The 16340-nt window shown below is 47.8% G+C and overlaps 1 protein-coding gene across 1 annotated transcript in view; it reads right to left on the reverse strand.

The window, feature by feature from the left end:
- Positions 1–16340, reverse strand: part of LOC142574424 (cytochrome P450 3A9-like) — a 421036-nt gene that overhangs the window by 22004 nt on the left and 382692 nt on the right. Inside the window, exon 13 of the mRNA XM_075683508.1 lies at positions 12529–12691. Within this exon, the coding sequence (XP_075539623.1) occupies positions 12529–12691 (163 nt within the window). The remainder of the gene's footprint in view (positions 1–12528; positions 12692–16340) is intronic.

Here is a 16340-nt window from a genome sequence, read left to right on the forward strand (position 1 = left end):
AAGAAAGGAGATGGAGAAAAGAAGGCACTATCGGTGTGAGTACATGCGGATGGCCATAACTTCACGCCTATAATCGGTCACTGAGGCCACTCGCTTTCGTGAAGCGTAGCAGTGCCGGCGTCGCTTTGTAAGCCTGCGACGCATGTGGCCACGGTCCGAGAATCATAGTGTCTGAAAATGGTCTGTTATCTCATCGGTTTAGCACCCTCTGAAGAACGTCGCGTTCGTTGTCATGGAGATCACAACAACAGAACACGTGCTCAATCGTATCTTCACAGTTGCATGAGTCACAGATCGACGTGTCGGACATTCCAGTAAGGAATGAGTGGCTATTCGTAAAAACCACCCCTAACCAGAGGCGGCACAGTAAAGTTGCGTGACGGCGGGAGAAGTTCGATGGAAGCTGCAGCTTCAATGTAGGATCCCGCCCCCCCCACCCCCAATCGGTGAAGATGGCAGTTTTCATATTTCATATTCGTGGGCGGTCCCAGCATAGTGCAGGATGCAGTGGTGTTAAGGATAATGGCCAGTGATCGTAGCTTACTGAGGTCTAGGATTGCTCTCATTTCGAAAAGTGAAGGCCAAATTAGTCAAGAAGAAACAGGCCAACATAGACGCAGTGGGGGTGAATGAAGACGCATTAAGGCTGGTGCTCGACAACGAATGTGCAGATTTAAAACATACAGGTAATCAATAACACCATGACCAGGCTAATTTCAGAAGAAGCAGTTGACGTGGCCGGTAAGGTACCAAAGTAACCAAAATGTAACGCCTCCCAAGTAAGGAAGAACTTAATAAAGAATCGACAAAGCATGTGAGTATCAAAGGCAAGAGATCACGTAAAATTTTTCTGAACTACCAAAGACGAAGCAAGTAGGCGACATTTGAAATTATAGCGCCGATTCAGAGAATGGATGTGTTTCTTGGAAAGCTTTTTTACCGAAGTTTTTAACGAGCTAGAAGAATACCAACATTATAGTAATCCATAGGACGGGAGCAGTTAAAAAAAACTGAAAATTATGGAGAGTTTTCCAGAAGCAGTGCCGTCTAAAAGAAGGACATGGCACCTTCGGTGGCGAAATGCATGTTGCCTAAGCGAAAGCGCACGAGTACGAAACCATTACTGCTGCTGCCCTGCTGCTTTGCTAGATCACCAGAACGCCATGTGCGATACGCTGGAAAATACGGAACAGAGGGAAGACATGAGTAGTAAATGGTTGCAAAAATAGTGACTGGCATAATAAAGAATGCAGTGGATCTGTGTTACCAAGTCCACGAACCGCTGGCGTATATAATTTAGGACTGCTTGTATTGCCGCGCCTTCACCATGCAAGGCTTTCCTTGATGATAAAAAAAAAGTCGCTCGTCCGCCAGCGTTCAATCGCTAGCCTCCAAAGAAATATTTCAATCCAGGACATCATCAAGGGTGAGTACCGCTTGTTACGGAGTGACCAAGAGAGTAGGGCCAATTCTCGCCATAGTAAGTTTCTCGCACGTTTTCTAAACACATCCACCGAAACTAACACGCAAAGTTACGCCCACTCTATTGCCAACGTATCGAGAATAAGTGAAAGTGCGCATACTTGAATCAATGCGCACTTGAATGACATAGTGGCCACACCTAGGAACATTACCGAGTCAGAAATACGACAAGACGCTGCTTCAAACTTTGCCAAAGAAATAACGACGAGCAAAGCACACCTGATGATGATTTAATTCATTGCGGAACCTTTGGACAGCTTTGAATATGCTTCTAGCCCCGCTTTTAGTACAAGTAACCCACGGAAGACGAATGCTAGTTTCGAATTAAAGGAACATGCGCGCTCGAAGGGGTTGCCGGATATCCTAACTTTATTTTTTTCATTTCTTTTTTTTTTGTGAATTTTAAATCGCGTGAAGAGTGGGAAGTGGTTGTCTTCGTGGCGTCCATCGAGCTCACCCACGCTTGCCACTCGCTCAGCGAATATGAAGAGTCGGATCACGCTTGCTCCTCTGCTTCGGTTGTCGCCCACGCATGGAGATGGGAAAGACAAGACAGAGAAGCTCGAGCAGGCGTGCAAGGAACGGAAGACGCAGTGAACCAGGTGAACCAAGCATTGAACGAAGATGGCTAAAGCGGGCATCACATGCGTTGCGCGGCTCTGTGCTGTTCTAGCACCGGGAATTCCAGTTCTGCGAGGTTTTTCAGGTTTCCTAATAACAGCTGATAAGCACAAGCGTTTCACTTTATTTTCTGCGCAGGTATTCATATGGCATGAGTAAACCACTTCTATGCAAGCAGCAGTGTCGCTCGACCCATTCGTCTTGATAGCAGTCCATCTGCATGCTGTCCGTGGAATACTTGTACTGAAGGACTTGTGTGCGCGTTTCTGGGCTATACATTTTGTTTACTCTTTAGTTTGTCGACACATACGGCCAAGGCTTAAGTAAAGAAAAAAAAGAAAGCCGTAATATTTTACAAAATATAAAGAGCTATGACGGCAGAAGGATGCACGCGCGTAATTTCTTCTTGTGTTTTATGCAGCATTGGACCTTAACAGAAAGAGTGGAAGAGTGCGGTGTAAGATTAATATGCAGAAGACAAAGATAATGATCAATAGCCGAGCAAGGGAACAAGAGTTCACGATCGCCAGTCAGCCTCAGGAGTCTGTGAAGGAGTACGTTGACCTAGGTCAATACTCACAGGGAACCCTGATCATGAGAATGAATTTTACAGAATCAAAATGGGCTGGAGCGCGTTCGGCAGACATTGTCAGGTCCTGATTGGAGTTTTACCATTATTTACTCATTTATTTATTTAAAGATACCTTACAGGCCCCTAGAGGCATTGTGTAAGGGGGGAGAGTACACTGAAAGGTTATACATATGTGAATACATAAAGGAAAATACAGTGTAAGGAATACGCTAACATGCAGCAATGTAGTGTTAAAAATTGTGCAAAAGACAGACCTGAATACTTCTGAACGTGAGTGGTCAGTGAACAAGAAATTTTCACAAAGTAAAATATAGCCAGTAGAATTACAGAGTGAGCGGGACAATATTTGGCTATAATAAAAGAGTAAGGGGTAGCAGCACAATAATAACAGGAATCTCAAGAAAGAAAACAAAGAAAGGGGTACAATACCAAAAAGAAAGGTGTACAAGTAATGCAGTGTACCAGTACTTACATATGGGACAGAAACTTGGAGACTTACAAAGAAGCTTCACAACAAGTTAAGGACAGCGCAATGAGTGATGGAACGAAGAATGTTAGGCATAAGGTTAAGAGGCAGGAAGAGAGCTAGCTGTGTGGATCAGAGAGCAAACAGTGATAGCCGACATTCTAATTGACCTTAAGAGTAAGAAATGGAGCTGGGCAGGTCACGTAATGCGCAGCTTGTATAACCGTTGGCCCGTTGGGGTTTCAGAATGGGTGCAAGAGAGGGGAATCGCATAGAGGACGGCAGAAGACTAGGTGGTGCGATGAAATTAGGAAATTCGCAGGTGCGAGTTGGAATCGGTTGGCGCAGGACAGGGGTAATTGGAGATCGCAGGAAGAGACCTTCGTCGTGCCGCGGACATAAAATAGGCTAATTATGATGATGATGATGATGACGATGCACCATTACTAAGATATCGTACTTAGGAAGGTTGAAGTTCTCTATTTTATCTGAATTTTGGAGCGTAGACGGTGCCATACGATGGTTACCTTGCTTTAGGCAAAGCTTCAGTATGTGCAAGGTTTTGCGCAGCTGTATTATAGACGAGGCGCAATATTATTTGTTTGGCCGGCAAAAATGTATTTACTGATAGCAGTAGTACAAGTATATGGTATTTAATGCTAATGAGGTGTGAACTGGTTCTCCCACTTGCGGAGAATAATGCTATTAAGTGTTTTTTATGAATTGTTGGTTTCCTGCGTTGCTGCTGTGTCAGACCAGTGTCCTAATACTCGCCCTGCTTTTCTCTATGTATGAATATGACGCAAAGTATGACTACAGGCAGATTATATGCGCTTGATAGGAACAGGTCCCCTCATTCGGCATGTAGTTCAAATAATCAGACCAATTATAGATTACTTCCTATTCATGCAGATGCACGCAGCTAGTTTCAAACATTGTGGGTCCTTACTTCTCATACTCTCAGTGAAATACATGTATTGTTCTATACCTTTCTTCTGTAAGGCAGAAAATGTGTCACAGTCATAAAATACTTGATATTCAAGTTCAGTGTTACCCGCCCGTGGGGGTTAATATTCGGATTGGTTTGAATCTTATCGAATCTGTGTTCGCTCATTATGTACAAATTTCAGGTGTGAATGAAAATTGTGTCTGCAGATTGACGCTTTCGCACTGCGTTGAGGTCAGCCTTTTTCCAGTACGGAATCTGTGAGTAACAACAAAAACTTTCAACTTTTATTTGTGTTGAGTTCCTGCTGACTCAGAAATCGGCCAGCATCAGTTGATGTATACTTCACAACACGCGAAGGAAATTAACGATTGATGGTGCGAGGAAGTTATTCTCTTCGTGCTACCCCCTACTATATCTGTGGACTAGTTTAACTGCAGCCCTAAACTTAACAGCAAGTTAAGAATTTCAAAGGGACCACTTTCAATAAATGACAAAATTTAATATGTTACCTGCCAATATTGGTTGTTAACGGTGGTTTGCTATATAAATATTTTTCAATACATTTGCTTGGCTCTGGTATGTACGAGCGTTGTCCCACTGCTTTAAAAATGAATAGAAGCTTCTAATGTAAACGCGGCAGAAAAAAGAAGCGCTTAGTAAACACGGCACACTTGAGCGGGTTCTGCGCCGCGATTTGGACAACGTAGCCGCGCGGCCAGCGGACCTGCAAGAGAGCATGAACACAGCCCGCTTGCATACGAAATGGGGAAGGGCTTCGCGGAACGTCTCTCCTCCCGGGACTCGCTCCGCGAGACGTGTTGCGGATGGGCTCCCGCCCCACCCCAATAACCTGCGAGTCGTACCTCTATACCGACGACGGTTGCTTTCGCGCCTCCGGCAGCTTTGGTCACATCCCGCCGAACGGCCCGACGGGCTCACCGCCGACTGTGCTCCCACGCTTTTTGGCCCAGCCGCTAAACCAGTTTCCAATCGGACTCTGCCTGCGCGGCCCTGCCGCGCCAGGCTCTCCGACTGTAAAACCGCCGCCCCGACTGCTGAAATGGCCCCCGAAGATTCACCCGATGGACCGGGCCCTTCCAACGGCCACCAACGCATACCATCTATGGTCAACCTCCATGACGACGACTCTGACAAGGACTCTCTTGATCATTTCACGCGAGACCTAGGACTCCTGACATCGTCGTCCGATTCGGCTGCGAGCTTCCCTACCCACGGTCCCGCGGGAGAGTACGCTCTCACGTGCCCAGGCATAACCCGAAAGCCCGGTCCTCGTTGCCCCAGACTGCCACCCCTACCAAGGGGAGATATGAAGGTAGTCATTCGGCCGACGAGAGGCCTAGCCCTCAAGAAATACCCCAACCACGCTATCGTGGCAGCAATTGTCAGGTCCAGCAGAACCCTATCCGTGCGGAGGGGAAATACGTCGTGCGCCCCCAAATGGGCTCAACCATCCTGATATTCAGCACCCCGCACGAGGAGGCCGCTGACGAGATCTGCCAACTGACCCACCTTAAGCTGGACAACCAAGCCCACCCGGGGAGAGCATACGTCCCGTTCTCACGGCAAAACATCAGACGGGTCATTCACGGATTCGACCCCAACAACATAAGGGAAACCGTCATGGAAGGACCGTGGTTGCGGGACACCCGCATCAAGATCCTGGACGCCCTCGTCTTGGCCGCAGCTACAACGGGGCTGCTCCCCATAGAAGGACCCCATCTACCCAAGCTGGCCTACCACGGAGGATGTGAATACCCATGCTACCAGTATAGGCCGGCCCGGCAGTTCTGCCGGACTTGTATGTAGCCAGGACATCGCCCGGATGTATGTCCAAACCCCAACACGCCGGTCTGCCGCCGGTGCGGCATGCCGAACCCACCCCCAACCACGTTTGTGAGCCCAAATGCGGGCTCTGCGGTGGCCAGCCCGAAACCGGCGCCAAAGAATGCCCCAAGAGACTGAAGCCACCAAGAGCGCTTCAGCTGCCACCCGCCCGCAACAACGAAGAGAAGAGGTTGTCTGGACGGGACGGCCTCCCCAAGATCTACAATAACCGCTGGTTAAACTCCGAGGACGGGGACTCAGCCGACCGCACCGGCAGCCGCAGCCGCAGTCAATCCAGGAGCCGATCCAGGTCCGGAACCTGAGCCCGGCAGCAACAGCCACACCCACAACAAACGCGGACACCGCACACACCGATGCCGAGAAAGAAGCAGCAACCCGCCCAAGACACAACTAAGCAGGTGAGCTGGGAAGGCAGGGGTAAGGACTCCTCTGCTCCTCCAACAGACACCCGAATCCCCAAACTACAAGCTATCATAACAGCGAAAAATGCTAGGATAGCAGAACAAGACGCCAAGATCGCAGCGCTTATGGCCAAACTAGACAAAGTAATCAAACGAAACACTGCGCCGCCACCCATCACACCCCCACAACGACCCGATGAAGTAGTGACACACCAAACGCTACGGCAAACACTACAGGACATGGAGAAGAGAGTTGTCAGCTCCCTCACCGAAAATGTCACCCAACTATTCAGCGTGCTTCAAGCCAAAATTGAAACCATAGCGGGCAACCTCGCGCAGGTAACTACAGAGCAAAACTCACACTCAATATCAATTCAGGCGCTCCAGACTCAAAGCCGCAAACGCGCCTCGTCACGTGATCAAGATCCCTACCGCAATCGCAGCCGTGTCAGTTCCATTGGGAGCGATGCCGGCCCGCCAGCCCACCTAGCCGCCCAATATGGCCCCAAACCATAAGTCATACAACACCGAACACATTGAAATATGGCAGTGGAACTGTAGAGGTTTCAGACGAAAATAAGGACTCCTTGAGTAATTCCTCTGCACCACCCCCATAAGACCTGGCCTTATCTGCCTGCAAGAGATAGGAGCCGAAAGAACCCCAACGCTAGCCGGCTACTACACAATCCAGAAACCCCACATGGCGACGGTTGCAATCCTCGTCGCAAAAGACATGACTGTCATCGAGCACTCTTTATCGGAACCGGACATTGGGCACTTAGCCATAGAGATAGTGCCCAATAAACGGGGCCGAAAGAGCACGTTCGTGGTTAACACGTACACGCCACCAAAACCAGCAAAGGCCGATTTCACCAACCTCCTTTTCGAAGCCAATCGACTGGCGCAAGCTAACCAGCTTATCGTAGTTGGGGATTTCAATTCCCCCACCATGACTGGGAGTATTAGTCAAACTCAGCAAGAGGAGTAGGAGTCGCGCGAGCAATAGAAACCCTCGGATTGGAACTCCTCACAGACCCTTTATATCCTACCAGGGAAGGCAACAGTGTCACCCGTGACTCCTGCCCCGACCTCACCTTGACGAAGAACGTCGCCGACGCCACGTGGACAAACCTAGGTGAAACGCTGGGCAGCGACCACTGCATACTCAGCGCGTCCATATCATCATCCAAAATTAGAAGGGGTCTGGGCACCGCCCATATCACAGACTGGACCAAATTCCGCAATGTACCCTCCCCGTCAGGTCCCATTCAGTCTATTCACGTCTGGAGCGAAGACATCAGACAAGCATACAGGACAGCAACAGAAACAATACACCGCACACAGGAAGCCCCAGAAGTAGGCCGCCACCTACTCAAGCTATGGCAGAAGCGCGGCCAGCTTGTGGGAAGATGGAAAAGAAAACGCCTAAACAGACCCCTCCGCCTACGGATCGCACAGCTCACGGAGGAAGCTCAAACATACGCCACCAACCTAGCACAGCAAAATTGGCAACGGTCCTGCGAGTCACTGAGAGGAAGAGTGGGAACCTCCCGTACCTGGGCAATTCTGCGGAACCTTATCGACCCCTCTAAATCAAAGTCACAATCTACACGCACCCTGAAGCGCATTGCTCACATCTTCCCGGGAGGCGACGCAGCACTGCTTCAGGCTCTAAGGGTACTAGTACATACATCGGTACTAGTACCGCCCCACCGTGCTCTGCGACCTACCAGGGCAAGGAAAATCCTGCACTCGACGCTCCCATCTCTGAGGCCGAGGTGTATGTCGCCGTCCGATCGTGCACCCGAAACACGGCGACGGGAGTAGACAGAATTAACAACGACATGATCCGCAACCTGAGCAAGGCACAGATATGGGACCTCACCAAGTACCTCAATGACTCGCTCTGGCAGAAGAATGAAATTCCCTCCGAGTGGAAACACTCGGAGATCACAGTAATACCGAAACCGGGCAAGAAGCCGGTGATCGTAGACCTACGGCCTATATCTCTCACATCGTGCCTGGGCAAGCTCTACGAGCGAGTCGTCCAGACGCGCCTCCAACACTATATAGAAGACAACAATCTTTTTCATCCCTCCATGATAGGCTTCCAGTCGGGCTTGTCAACGCAAGACGCCTTCCTTCTCCTGAAGGAGGAGGTTCTCTCCAACATCCCGAGGGGTGGCGAACACATCATTATGGCGCTGGATCTCAAAAGTGCGTTTGATAACGCGTCTCACGAGGCCATTCTCTCGGAGCTCAGCAATCTCAACTGTGGCGGGCACACCTTCCAATATATCAAGACCTTTCTGTCCAGCCGAACGGCAACAATAGGAATGGGTGACACGAGATCAGACCCTCAAGACATGCCAAACAAGGCCACGCCACAGCTGTGGCCTACCCTTGTCATCGATCATCTCTCCGCTCCTATTCAACATCGCCATGATCGGAGTCGTCAGGGCTCTGCAACAGGTTCCGAACATTGCATACACCCTGTATGCGGACGACATTACGATCTGGACAAACACCGGCTCCCTAGCCGCGAAGGAGGACACACTCCAAGCGGCAGCAAACTGCGTCGAAACCGAGGCCATTCGACGCGGGCTCTGCTGCTCACCCGACAAATCCGAAGTTATCCGCATACAGGGACCCAACTACAAATCACCAGGCTCCAATCCCGGAAGTGCCAGTCATGCGGATCCTGGGTCTCTGGTTGCAGAGCGACGGAAAGGCCAACCACACAATCGAACTGCTCAAAATGACAACACAGCAGATCCCTAAGATGATCCGCCGGGTGGCCAGAAACAGAAAAGGCATGCGGGAGGAGGACACGATCCGTCTGGTGCAGGCGCTGGTCATCAGCCGCCTCTCCTACGGGCTCCCATACCTCACCCTGCTCCGAGCAGACCTAACAAAGTCAACGCGATGATACGCGTAGCCTACAAGAATGCGCTTGGTCTCCCACCGTATACATCCAACATGAGCTTAGAAGCTTTGGGACTACACAACATGTTCGAGGAAATTCAAGAGGCGGTCATCCTGTCCCAGAGAGAACGCCTCCTTTCCACAGCGACAGGCCGACACATCCTCAAGGGCGTCGGCTACCCGGCGGACATCGACACCATCCAGTCGACCACGAACATTCCTACACCGTACCGGGCCAGAGTACACGTGGCCCCTACTCCCAAAGAACATGTCCCAAAGTCACAATGAAGGAAGAAGAACCGCCCGAGTAGACTACCTCAAACGCACAGTGGGAGGGAGCCCGAAGACGGTCTACGTTGACGCTTCCCTATATCAGGGTACATCGAACGCAGCAGCAGTCGTGGTTGGGAACTCTTCTTACACAGAAGTCTCCAGCATCTCCGTTCCGCGCTGTACAGTCACGGAAGTGGAAGCGGCGGCGATCGTGCTGGCTGTTCAATACGGGGACGCGACAAACCGAGAACTACAAGTAGTAACCGACTCCCAAGCGGCATGTCGGCTCCTTCTAGCAGGCAGAATGCCTCAAAAATTAGCTAGATTCACGACTTATCCGTTGTCTACAAATTTATCACTCAAACACCAGATTACATCGGCCCTGGGGCACTCGGGGCTGGAGGGTACCGAGGTCGCGGACAGGCTAGCTCGAGGTCACAAAAACCGAGCGGCCACAATCCTCGATTCCACAACCACCCTCCCCGTCCCCGCGGCTTACGGCGCGAGACTTCAATACCTGCGCAAACAACGACAGCTTTAACCCCCACCACACAAGAGGCTAAACGCACGCGAAGCGCAGGACTGGAGACAGCTCCACACCAAGACTTTCCCCAACTTACACAAATACAGCATCTTCTCAGAACACTACAAAGATGCATGCCCCTGGTGTACCGAACAGCCCACTGCCTACCACGTCACGTGGGGGTGTACGGGCCCCAAATCGACAGACATACAAACACAACAGCCGGAGGAGCAGTGGGAGGCCACCCTGTCCAGCCCAGACCTAGAGACCCAGCGCGGACTGGTAATCCGGGCGAGAGCAGCAGCCAAGGCCACTGGAGTTTTGAAATGAAGACTCCACTCACTGTACATTTTTTTCTCAGTATTTGTTTCCTCTTTTGTGAATACATGTTTTCTACTACTACTCTCCTCCCGGCGGCGCGCCCTCTCCTTCTACCCTCTGACCTCATCAGTGACCTCGTGGAGGCATTGTTTGTGAATTATTCCCAGTTGGACATCCGGTAACCGCCAGTGGTGGAAGTGGCGCTACCGCCGCGTATCGGCATGGGACCGAGTATCCCAAGGGAGCTTGAGCCCCGTGGTACAAGCACCGTATACGCTGCTCGCACCGTTTTCACAAGGTGTCTCTGAATAATCTTACACCTCCTCTGAACCTGTGACCTAAAATCCCCGTGCCTTGCCCGCTGTCATCATCTACGATACACACCGAAAGCGAAGTTTCTTGAGCAGCACCAGCATCATGCAGATCTATTCTGAATGCGCACGAAATGGAGGCAGCCGAGTGCAGCTACGGATGTGCTACGACAGGATAAAATATGGCGGCGTGCACGGGATCGCCTTGAACAAGGTCTTTATGCCCATTTATTTTTATCGCCATTGTATAAAATATGCACCACAATAATTTACGATAGAATCAGGACTAAACTTGACTTCAATCAAAGCAAGACAGCAGACTGGCTTCAGCAAGGGATATGTTACAAAGGATCACATCCGTGTGATTATTCAGCTAATTGAGAAACGTACGCAGTACTGCCTAGCGCTCTATATGATTTTTACATTTAATCAAAAGACACGTCATTCGGTAGAGTTGTCCTGGAGACGTTACGTTATCAAGGAGCACAGAAGGCCTACGTGAATATCTTGGGAAATATTGACAGATCCCAAAACTACCTTGCTTTTTCACAAGAAAATAGAAAATTAGCTATGAAGAAAGGGGTTTGGTGAGGCGACACGATCCATCCAATGCTATTGACCACAGTGTGCTTAGAAGTATTTAATGCATTTAAGCTATTAGAATGGGAAGGATTAGTAGTGAGGGTCAACGGCAAATATCTCAGCAGCCTTTTGTTTGCAGATGGCATTTTCCTGTTCAGCAACACTGGTGATGAATTTTGACAAACGATTGAAGAGCTTAATATACAGAGTGTAAAAGTAGGGTTGAAGATTTTTATGCAGAGGACAATTCTAATATTCATCAGCCTGGTAAGAAAACAAGAATACATGACCGTATGTCAGCCACTAGAGTGTGTGCGAGAGTACGTTTATATGGGTCAGTTACTCGCCCATATAAACGCCATAAGAAAGAAAGGAACTCAAGAATAAAAAGTATTTCGAGTGCATACGGCAGGCATTACCAAATCATTTCTGGGAGCTTACCCCAAATTTAAATGTCGTTTAAAAGAAAAGTCTACAATCATTGAATTGCACCGGTGATATCATATCGGATATAACACAGGAGGTTAACAAAATATGTGAGAACTAGCTAAAGACCGCGGAAACAGCAGTGGAACGAAAAAATCTAAGGCTTAACGTTAAGAGACAGCAAGAGAGCGGTGTGGATCAGAGAGCAAACGGAGACAGCCAATATTCTACTTGACATTAAGAGAAACAAATGGACCTGGGTAGACCATGTAATGCATAGGGTAGTTATCTGGTGGACTATTAGAGTTACCGCTCGGGGGACAAGCCAGGGATGGCAGAAAATAACGCGGGGTAATAAAATTAGGAAATTTGCAGGCGCAACTTGGAATTAGCGCAAGACAGGTCGCTGGGAGAGGCCTTCAACCTGCAGTTGACATAAAAATAGGCAGATGATGTTTCATACTCGTGTGTGCATTCATTACTCATCGCCATTCTTCCCAGAAGAAGCGTCAATTATTGCTTTCGTCCTCGTGACATCAGTTAATTGAGCGTCGCATCGCACCATTTGAATTTACCTAGGCAAGAGGTGCCTGTCCTGCGGTAGCATCTATTCATTATTTATTTCATTGGAAAAAAGTGAGGAGAACGGGTCCGTCCTGCTCACTTTCGTTTGCGTAAATTTTAAGAGTGTTTTATTCGCGTCAACTCAGTTTCAAGCACACCTGAGCAAAAATTATGCTCTCGGCGATAATGCACAGAAGTAAGCAGTTTATTTGTTAAGAGATCTCACCTGTGTCTCAGAGGACGTTTCGAATGAGAACCTTGAAAGGACGTGGAAAAGGCCAAGCTTGATGTTCATGGAGGCGAACTTCATGCCGACACACTGCCGGGGTCCTTCACCAAAAGGCAGGAAGGTGAAGGGTACAACCCGCTCTTTGTTTTTGCCTAAGAACCTGTGGGAGACAGAGATAAACTGAAAGATTTTGGCCCATGGTCGGGGATATTCGTGGTAAATGTACGCCGACCACAAACAAGGAAACATATGCGGTCAGGATATGTCAAGATACATGTCAGGATATATATGATATATGTCAGGATATGTCAAGGATATGCGGTCACGCACGACATCGTTGTAACATTTCACTGCTGTGTTCTAGATTTCTGCCATCGCCACCGCCTGCTGCTCGTGCGTCGACCTACCAGACTTTGAAGATACGGCCTGGCCCACGTGTCGATCGACTGACGTCGCTTTCCTGGTAGGGCAAGCTACTACGCCTGCGCTGCGACTCCTCGGTCCAGCGCCACCGCACCGCGTAAAAGGCACTGCTTCGCTCTGGCCCTCCGGGATATGCGGTCACGCATGACATCGTTGTAACAATTCACTGCTGTGTTCTAGGTATGTAGTAGCACTTAACACCCCTCACCCCTTATTTTTTTCTTCTTTAGCAAGCACCGTGGTTGCTTATCCCCATATTGCTGTTTTTTGCCCAACATTCCTGTACCTCTTTGAGTGATGGGGATTGACATAGTTACCTACAGGGTTCGTATCGGTGCCTTCAGTACCTGTCACCGGAATAAGATTGATTTAACTGAGCGCTCACATGCCGTAGTCAGCTTAGTCTGTGTCGTCTGCCCGAAGCCCTCGCTTGCCCTGTCAATTTGCTTAGCGCTGCTGTTGCTCTGTGCTGGAGACATTGAAGCCAACCCTGGCCCCAAAGTAGATGATGTATATGCGCTGCTCAAAGAATTCATGGATGCTAACAAAAAGAATTTTGACACCACTGCAACTATTCTGAAAGAAATCCAGCGAGATGTTGCCGATATTAGGTCCCGAGTCTGCGCAGTTGAAAAAAATCTACCTATTGTACCCGAAATCGGCACTGGTGTTAAAGCTGTTAGTGACTCGCTTGAAGAAGTAAAAATGACTTTGTCACATACGAATGGCGACTTAGAAGATGTTGTAGATTACTTGAATAATCGTTCACGAAGAAACAATCTAATTATCAAAGGTTTAGCTGAAGTTACGAAGGAAGACTATGACGCTAGCGAAAAGTTAGTAAGAGATTTCTGTTCCACTCACCTAAATGTAACCTTGCACACTGAAGACATTGAACGCGCGCATCGATTCGGGCAGCCTCGACCTGATGTTACGCGTCCGTTAATTATCAAGTTCCTAAACTTCAAGACGAAAGACACACTTCTTTGCAATGAGCATAAACTCAGAGATGTTGAACCTAAGATCTGGCTTGAGGAAGATTTTTCCCCAAAAATGCAGCTTGCAAAGAAAATGCTGCGTGACTTCGCTAAACAAAATAAAGGGAAGGATGACCGCCACACGATACGGTACAACAAACTGAAGCTTAAAGGGCACATCTACCGCTATGATGCGGTTTCCGCCCGTGTAATTCAGGCAGACACACCACAACCACGTGCCTCAGAATGACAAACTGTACGAATCGAGCCTGTCAGAGGAAAGACAAATAACTTATCTATTCTTCTGGCTAACTTTCGCAGCATTATAAATAAGGTTGATTCATTACTTTCAATAGTTCACACGTGCTCTGCTGATATTATACTAGGCACTGAAACTTAGCTCCGGGGTGACATACGCAATAGCGAGTTATCACTTCCTGACTACTTTTCAATATTTCGTAAGGATAGAACTTTGTCTAGAGGAGGTGGTGTCTTGACAGCAATAAGGACTGTGTATCAACCTTCTCTTGTAGTTATTGATACCCCTCTTGAGCTGATCTTTGTAAAAATCCGATTTGAAGGCCGCACATGCATCATCGCCGTATGTTATCGGCCTCCTGACAGCAAACCCGATTTCGTTGACCACATGACCAGTGTGCTTGAATTTATTTATAATAAATATCCACAGTGTATTTTGTTGCTTGGCGGCGACTTTAACTACCGTGCTATTAGGTGTCAATGCCATCATCGCCATTAACACCCGCCCGGCTCGAGGTGTCTCGCTTCCTTCAAACTTTAAACGTGTTTCATTTAACTCAGTTGGTAAAGGAGCCGACACGAGGCGAACGCACCCTCGATTTAGTCCTAACAAACAATCCAACTAATGCTGTAGTCCACGTCCTTGATGAAATTAGTGACCATAGAGTAGTACACTGTTCGCACCCACTCCCACTTCCTAATAAACCAACAAAGCTAAAACTCATATTTAATTACAAAAAGGCAGATTTTGGAAAAATGAATAGCATGCTAACCGAGTTTGCAAGCTCCTTTTCAAGCGAATTCATTAATCGTACAACTAATGACAATTGGATAGTGTTCCGTGGCTTCCTTAAGAAAATCGAAAATACGTGCATCCCTGAGATTTCATTCACGTCAAGAACAAATGCTCCCTGGTTTACAAAAAAAGTCAAACATTGCCTGAATAAAAAGAAAAGAGTGTATAAGAAGGCCTCGCGAACCAAACCTGATTATGCGTGGAAAAAATATAAAGAATTAGCTCGTGAATCACAAAAAACAATTGAAGAAGCTAAGGATCATTTCAATTATGCCCTGCCCACTTTGTTAAAGTCTGATCCAAAAAAGTTTTGGCGTGTATTTAACCCTAAAGATACGGACACTGTAATAACCCTACATACGTTAAAGTGGGGCAAATATAAAGAAATAATAAAAATATTAAATAAATAAATGTAATAACCCTACAGGACGCAGATGGCTGCATGGTGCCCAATGAAGCATGTGGTGACCTCTTGAACAACACTTTCAGTCAAGCTTTTACCGATGAACCACCACTCGACAAGTTTTGTACCGTCTCTCTTTCTACGATAACTCATCCAAGCGAGCCCGTCACTGCTACTGCAACAGGTGTATCACGGGCTATTGACAGGCTCCCGCTTAGCTCCAGTCCTGGACCGAATGGCATCAGCTCTAAATTACTAAAACGAACTTCCCACGTACAATCATTTGTACTGTGTTTAATTTTCCAACAATCACTGGATACCGGCTGTGTTCCAGATGATTAGAAGTCTGGCCATATCATACCTATATTCAAATCTGGTGACCCCTCATGTCCAAGCAATTACCGCCCGATTTCACTGACATCAGTTTGTTGTAAACTCCTTGAGCATATAATTTACTCCCACATTATTAGTCATCTTAATGCAAATAATCTGTTATTCAAAAATCAGCATGGCTTCAGATAGAAACGGTCTTGCCAAACACAGTTGTTCGAACTAACCACTGACCTACATGACTCTTTGCACAATTTGCTTTATAATGACGCAATATTTATTAACTTCTCTAAAGCCTCGTTCCCCATAAACGATTAATTATGAAAATAAACAGCCTTAAGTTAGATGAGAAAACTACCCAGTGGATTAACGAGTTTTTATCTGGTCGCTCTCAATCGGTAACTATTAATAACAACCAATCTACTTTCTGCCGTGTTAAGTCAGGGGTGCCTCAAGGGTCAATGTTAGGCCCATTATTATTCCTGATATATATTAATGACATAGCTACGAATATAACTTCAACAATACGGCTGTTTGCCGATGATTGTGTAATTTATAGACAGATAACCATCCCTGATGACGTTTCCATATTACAAAAAGATTTAACCACATTAGCTGAATG

The sequence above is a fragment of the Dermacentor variabilis genome, chromosome 3, assembly GCF_050947875.1.
Source record: "Dermacentor variabilis isolate Ectoservices chromosome 3, ASM5094787v1, whole genome shotgun sequence".
Lineage (NCBI taxonomy): Eukaryota > Metazoa > Arthropoda > Arachnida > Ixodida > Ixodidae > Dermacentor > Dermacentor variabilis.